Consider the following 7,208-nt stretch of genomic DNA (forward strand, 5'->3'; position numbering starts at 1 on the left):
GATGTGAAGTGGCATCTCATCGTGGTTCTCTAAAGACTAACGGTGCCGAGCATGTCTTCTGTGCTTGTCACCACATCTCTTCTTTGGTGAAGTGTCTTGTTTCCGGGCTTCCACACTTGGTGACTTGCTAGAAAGACTCACAGGACTCAGATGCAGTTGCACTCATGGCAGTGGGTCATTACACTGAAGGGACACATGGCTGGACTAGTGAGGGAAAAGATGCACCAGGTGCAGTCTGGGGGAGCCCAGACGAAGGCTTCTAAAATGCTCCCTCCTGGGGTGGGGGCCGCACGGAACACACTTCCTCCTCCAGCAGCGACATGCAGCAACAGTGTGCATTGTTTCCACCCCGGGAAGCCTGCTTGAGACTCAGACTCCAGAGTTTTTATTGTGGGCTGGTGATGTAGGCACTCTGCCTCCACAACCAGCCATGATTACTGAAATCCCAAACTCCTAGAAGGAAGGCAGGTGTTCACTATGAATCACGTTGCTTGTACAAACAGTCCAGGCAAGCTGGTACAGCAGGATTCAGTGCCCTGGGCAGACGACACAGACTTATCAGTTAGAAATGTAGGCAACATTCCAAAAGTCAGTTTCTCAGATGCCAGCCAAGGGCCAGCCTCACGAGGAGGCCCTTCTCAACAGCAACACCACGCCTGCTGCCATGTCCAGTCAAATCTTTGGATCATTGTTAATTGGGTTTTTAGTCTTCTTATTTTTGAACTGTTAGAGTACTTTACATATTCTGGACACAAGTCATTTATTAGATATACGTTTTGCAAATGTGTTCTCCAACTCTGTGGCTTGTCTTCCATTTTCTTAATGGTGTCCCTTGGAAGGGGTTAGGACAGGGAAATAATATGGCCAGATTTACACACACACATACAACTGCTCTGGTTCCTATGTGGGAAATGGACTGCAGGGGCCAGGAGTGGATTGGGGAGGCCATCACAGTGGTCCAGGTAAGAGATGACGGTGGTCTGGATTGAGAGGTGAGAGCAAGGATGGAGATACGAGGTAGCAGCTGAGGGATGTGTAGAAAGGAAGACTGACAGGGCACGCAGACACTCATTATGGATTCCCAACAGGATAAAGAAGGGTAGGGCCCCTCAAACTTGTTCACAGAACATAATACTATTACTGTTTTTAGTAGCGAAACACGTAAATTTGTGGGATTCTCGTGTTTTGATAATTTGGTAAGACCAGATGAATTTGAGGGTCCCTTCTAATTTTCACAGTCTATGGTGCCATGAACAAGTCCCTTTGGGGTTATTTTAACAATTCTAAAATATTCTGAGGTGTGTGCCCAGGTGTATTATTATTATTATTATTATTTTTGGTGAGGAAGGTTGGCCCTGAGCTAACATCTGTGCCAATCTTCCTCTATTTTGTATGTGGGATGCCGCCACAGCATAGCTTGATGAGTGGTGGGTAAGTCTGCACCGGGGATCCAAACCTGTGAATCCTGGGCAGCCGAAGTGGAGCGTGTGAACTTAACCACTACACCACCGAGCCAGCCCCCCAGGTGCATTAGTACAGATTGTTTAGTAGTCACACACGCGCGTATCTGTAATGCTGAGTTTTGGTCCAAGAAAATAACTTCATGACTGAAACTGAACAGTCTCTGCATGGAGACTACTGCAAAAACAGAAGGCAGGAACGCGGTTACACAGGAAGCTCGAGAAGGACGATGAGGAAATCCATATTCACGTATTAACCCAATCCCCAAACCTTGCCCATCCGCAGCACCGTCGGTTTACAATGGGAGTTCCCATCACTCTGTCCCAGGTGACCCAGACAGTATTATGAACTAGAATTCCTGTCCTCAGGCTGGATGCGGAGCTCCTCTCACAGGCAGCAGATGCCACCACAGGAGAACCTTGATCTAAGGCTGGAAATTCTATTTACCCAGGAGCCCAAACCACTGTTTTTCTGTTCTTGCAAAATAAACAAAACACTGCGGCAGACTAGATGCAAAGAAGGCCCGAAGGATTGGGAAGGAATGTGAAGTCAGGCATGCAGGTCAGTGTCAACGCCATAAATCAGGAGCACAGCGGTGATAGAGATTTTCTCTACTGATACCAAAAAAGGGAGGCTCCATGAATCAATGAGACAAAGCGAGAGTAGAGAAATTGAGAGATATATATAGAAAGTAGGTTCTGTTGTGCCGTTTTATTTTAGAAGAGAACAATATAAAGGCTCAGAAAGGGATGTTTTGCCTGGTGGGAGCCACAAGATGCAGCCATGAATCAGAGAAATGAAAGCATCTCCTCCAAACCTAGTTGGGCCTGGTGCCCTGAGCCCCTGGAAAGGCTGGACAGGGAGAAGGTGGCATGTGAGGACACCTTGCGTGCACATATAACAAACCCCTTCTTGGGCTGGCCTGGTGGTGTAGTGGTTAAGTTTGCATGCTCTGCTTCAGCAGCCTGGGATTTGCAGGTTCGGATCCTGGGCGCAGACCTAGCACCGCTCTTCAGGCCATGCTGTGGCGGTATCCCACATAAATTAGAGGAAGATTGGCACAGATACCAGCTCAGTGACAATCTTCCTCAAGCAAAAAAAGATGGAGATTGGCAACAGATGTTAGCTCAGGGCTAATCTTCCTCACACACACAAATAAAAATAAACAAACAAACCCCTTCTTAAGGAGGTAATGATGTATCTAGCTGATCATGCTGCTCATTTTGCCCTCTCCTGTCTCAGGACCTTTGTACATGCTTTTATGCTACCTGAAAGCCCAGTTGCCTCCACCCATACCCGTCTTATGAATTCATCTTTCAGGTCTCAAATCCATTCTCTCTTCCCTGCTGTCTGTCTACACTCTGTTATCAGGGTGAATCCCTGATGTTTTTTGGGGTCTAAACTTTGTACAATTTTGAAGGGCCTTTTTCAGAAAAAGAATAAAAACCATGAATATGAAATGAGCTACCCACATAATTAGGGCCCCTCCAGAGGGCTGGAAAGGCCTGCACAGGTGAGGGACGAGAGCTTAAGCTTCATTAGTTCTGGGCGAACCTACTGCCTCTGGCTCTCGGAGCACATGGTGTATTTGCCATCAGAGCTCTCACCACAATTCGTAATCATATGGTTAGTTGTGTGAATCTCTGATTCCTTCCATCTCCCACTGGATTGGAAGCTTCTTGAGGGGAGAGACTGTGTCTGTTTTGCTCACATCGTACCCCTACTGTTTAGTCTAGCGCCTGGCACATCAGAAGTCCTCAATAAATATGATTCGAATTAATGAATCCCTGAATTTTGAGTCGTAATAACCATAATCATAAAACTTCTAGCTTCCATGCACTGGGAGTCGCCACCTGCCAGGCTCCGGGTGACAGTACTGAGGGTGAGGGTATGTTGGGAGCCTCCACCTGTAAAAATTTGGGAGAGAAAGCCACTACGGGTGCTGGAAAGTACAGGGAGACCAAAGTTGGGGGTGCCTCTGAGTGAAGGATGTGGCTTCTAGTTCCTACTGTCCACAGCACTGTGTTCCCCAGAATAAATACGACTTCATGAGTGGTAGGGGACCCCCCCAAAACTGGTCCTTAGAAAAGGCGACTATTCTAAAGCTGCTGCTTCTTGATTGTCCCTTTTGGGAAATGGAGAACCCCTTCTCATATACAACCCCCCACAGCCATGTCCTTAAACCGTGGGTCTCGACACCAGTGATTATTTTGCGCCCCAGGGACATTTGGGAATGTCTGGGGGCATTTTTGTTGTTACAGTGCGGGACTACCGCTAGCATCTAATGGATGGAGGGCAGGCGCTCTGCTAAACACCCAACAATGCACAGGGCAGCCTCCTAAGCAAAGGAGGATGGGGCTCAGACGTCAATGTTGTCCAGGTTGAGAACGCCCGCCTCAAACCCACAGGCCCCTCTGTATTGCTTTTTCTGGACACTACAGCTGTTTGCAGGGTTTCTGGGTTTTTTTCCTCCTTTGCCTCCACACTCCACACAGAACAGTGTGGCAACACTGCTCAGAGGGTAAGGAGGATATTCACCAGAGTAAATGTGATGTAATTTCATACATTAGGTTGATTAAAAATAAATGAATATTTATTCTAACAGGCACGGTTCTAGGCCAGTGCATTGAATGGCCTGGGAATGTTACTGAAAGACAGATTCTGAGTCAGCAGGTCTGGAGAGGAGCCTGAGAATCTGCATTTCTAACCACTCCCAGGGGATGCAAACCCTGCTGGCCTGGGACCACGCCTGCAGTACCAAATTTCTAGGCACTTGGGATATATCAGCAAACAAACAAAGACCCCTGTCCTTGGGGAGCTTCCAGTCTGACCGGAAGTGGACTGGGTCCAAAGAAGGGTGGACAGACTGAAGTCAGAGGCACTCAGAGTCTTAGAAAATCAGAGCTGGAAGAGAATTTAGAGGATGTCTAATCAAACCTCCCTACTATACAGATAGGGAAACCGAGGCTCACATGGAGAAGGGAGCTAGTCAAAGTCACCCAGCTTGCTGTGGCAGCTTTTGGATAAGGCTGTTTGATTCCTATTCCTCTGAATTATCAGGCCTTTAGGGACTTCTTAAGGAGGAGCTCAGTGTGGGGAATGGCCAGCAGCTGTGGAGGTTGCTGGGGGGGGGAAGATGTGGAGGGGTGGGAGGTGGAGGTGGGGCAGGAGGACAGAAGGCGGGGGACCCCCCACAGGAAGGTCCCACTACTCTGGACCAGGAAGCGGATTTCTTGCTTCACTGCTCTCCATCATGACACACACGTGAGCCCTGGGATCTATGTGGGGAGATGTCAGATTCCTCCTGACCGACCCTTGTGTTTTTGCACGACTACATCTGCAGCCAGGACCCGCCAGGGTGGAAGGGTGGAGAAGAACATTCTGAAGCTTTCAGTCACTCGGTCAGCATGTGTAAAGAGCAAACTCAAACAGAATTAGGCCAATCAAAACCTCTTCCTAATCGGCAGTGGCATCATAAACCCTGAACACACGCGAAGCTCCCGTCCTCATCCTTCAGGGCCCGCCTGAACAGAGACATCGACCCAGCACTTCAGACTAGAGACCCGTTTGCATGGTGCTGGAAAGCAACTGCTTCCTCCACTGCTAGTACCTGGGAACATAAACTTTTAAATTCATGCCAGTTCGATTGGAACAGGAGCAAATTTCATGGAATAGCTAGAAAGAAGAGCAACAGCAGGTACAGCAGACATGAATAATATAACAAAGGAAGAAGAAAGAGAAACTTTTCATTAGTACTTTTTGATATCAATTTATTATTTATCCCTTTGCCAATATTCAAACAGGTAGGCAGTCATAAAACATTCACAAAGATCCTCTAAAACAGTCAGGGCGTCTGTTTTACCTCAGTTCCTTTTTAGAGACCTAGAAATCAGGAGCGCTGGCATTCATAGAGGAGCTGTGTTAAAAATATCTGCTGTATCAAAAATACTGTTTGAGAATCACTACTTAGAAAGACTTTAGTTTAAACTTTATCAACGGCCAGTAGGCAGGCGGCGGTGGCTCATGAGGGAAGACAATGTAAATCGGCAAAGCGCTGCTTCCACATTTTTGACTCAGTATTATTTTGTTTGAAACGAGGCGTTGACAAAGCCCACTGTTTGGTAATTAGCACGCTGTCAAGTTGCTCCCATCAAGCCCCACAGGCTGCACCTGGTCCTAGTTAAAAATCGCACAGTGGGCAATTCTGATCGGACCCTCAGGGGCCCCTGCCATGCGCAGAACCACTTGCAACAATTTATGAAATAAGGCCTCTGCATCCAGAGGTTCTGAGAGCTCCTGCCTGATCCTGATGACCTGCCGCACCGGTTAACTTCTCTGTCCATCCTCGTGATGTACATACGTGCTCCTCCCAAAAGAAGGAGTCTCTTCCTGGGACAGAAGACACCTCAGAAGTAAAATCATTGTCGAAATAGAACAAATGAAAAATGGAAAAGCAAAAAAAGGAAGACAAAGCCCTCAACGGCCCTCTCCTCAGGAGGAGCTCGTGGAGGAGGGGCTGGCCCTCGCCCCTGGCCTTTCCCTCATTCCTCTAGGTGTTATTGTCTTTCCAGGAACTGTCCTTGGTATAGAGGTTGTGGTCCTTGATGTAGGCGATGACGGCATCGGGGAGCAGGTACTTCACGCTCTGCCCTTGGCTCAAGGCCCGCCTGATGTACGTGGCACTGATCTCGTTCTGCACGGGCTCCCTGGCCAGGTGAATGTTGTGCTGGTACTTTTGCAGGATGGGCAGGCCCAAGATGTAGCGCTCTGCGTCATGACCTGCCCGGCCCACGCACACCAAGCCAAATTTCTCCACTATTTCCTGGATGTGTGCATCCTTCCAGAGGTTGGGGGTCTGGAAGGTCTTGAGGACATCTGCCCCGCAGAGGAGCTTTAGCTCAGGCACAGCTGGAAAAACAAGGGCGGATCCCAGCAAAGTTACAGAAGGGTCATGGCCAGTAAAGATAACATCATCTTCTGTTTGAAAATTACACAAAATGCTGTTCTTGGAATGTATTGGGAACTCAGTGTCTCTGTGTTCGTGACTTAGAAAGAAAGAGCATGTAAATGAACTTGAATTTACTTCAGAGACATACAGTTACAAGTAATAATCTAATCAATAAATCTTTGTTTAATATTGGCAAAGCGCCAAGTAATACAAGACAGTTTTTTTCCCCCAGTGTTATTTCACAGGTCTGTCTGTGGTTGCTGGATCCCACAGCACAGTGGTCCAAAGGCAGCTGTGCTGGACCCTGAACCCCATGTTCTGATGGAAGGTAAGGTCATGCCCTGGGACCAATAAGGGCAAGTGACTGCCCTTCTCGAAATCTATTTCATCCTGGACACCTAGTCCTTCTGTAAGTAAAATCTCATCATAAAGCTTAATTATAAAGGACCTTTGGATAACCAAAAGGTCTCCAAGACCCCAGCTGCTGACCTTTTCATCTGTTTTCAATAAAACAAAGCTCCAGAAAAACTGATCAATGTGGATAATCCTTTGGTATTTGTTCTAACAGAACGATGATCGTGATCATGAAAGAATACCTAACATTTACTGGGGCTCACGATGAGCACTGTGGCTAAGCGCTTTATGTGTGTCATCTCATTTGATCCTCAGAACAGCTTCATGAGGTAGCTGCTGTTGTCGTGCCCGTTTTGTGTAGGGGGAAACTGAGGCACAGAGAGGCAAGTGACTTGTAGGCAGAGGAGTCAGATTCGGACCTGCCAGCCAGCCTGGGGGGTGGGGG

At 47.8% G+C, this 7,208-nt stretch overlaps 1 protein-coding gene across 2 annotated transcripts in view; it reads right to left on the bottom strand.

Moving 5' to 3' along the window:
• Window positions 1–5,214: 5,214 nt before the first annotated feature.
• NMNAT3 (nicotinamide nucleotide adenylyltransferase 3) overlaps window positions 5,215–7,208 on the bottom strand; it is a 116,010-nt gene continuing 114,016 nt past the window's right edge. For both annotated transcript variants that reach the window (XM_046642765.1, XM_046642754.1), the window contains exon 5: window positions 5,215–6,369. In XM_046642765.1, the coding sequence (XP_046498721.1) occupies window positions 6,011–6,369 (359 nt within the window). In that variant the 3' untranslated portion in view covers window positions 5,215–6,010. The remainder of the gene's footprint in view (window positions 6,370–7,208) is intronic.

Source organism: Equus quagga, chromosome 1 (genome assembly GCF_021613505.1).
Source record: "Equus quagga isolate Etosha38 chromosome 1, UCLA_HA_Equagga_1.0, whole genome shotgun sequence".
NCBI classification, from domain to species: domain Eukaryota; kingdom Metazoa; phylum Chordata; class Mammalia; order Perissodactyla; family Equidae; genus Equus; species Equus quagga.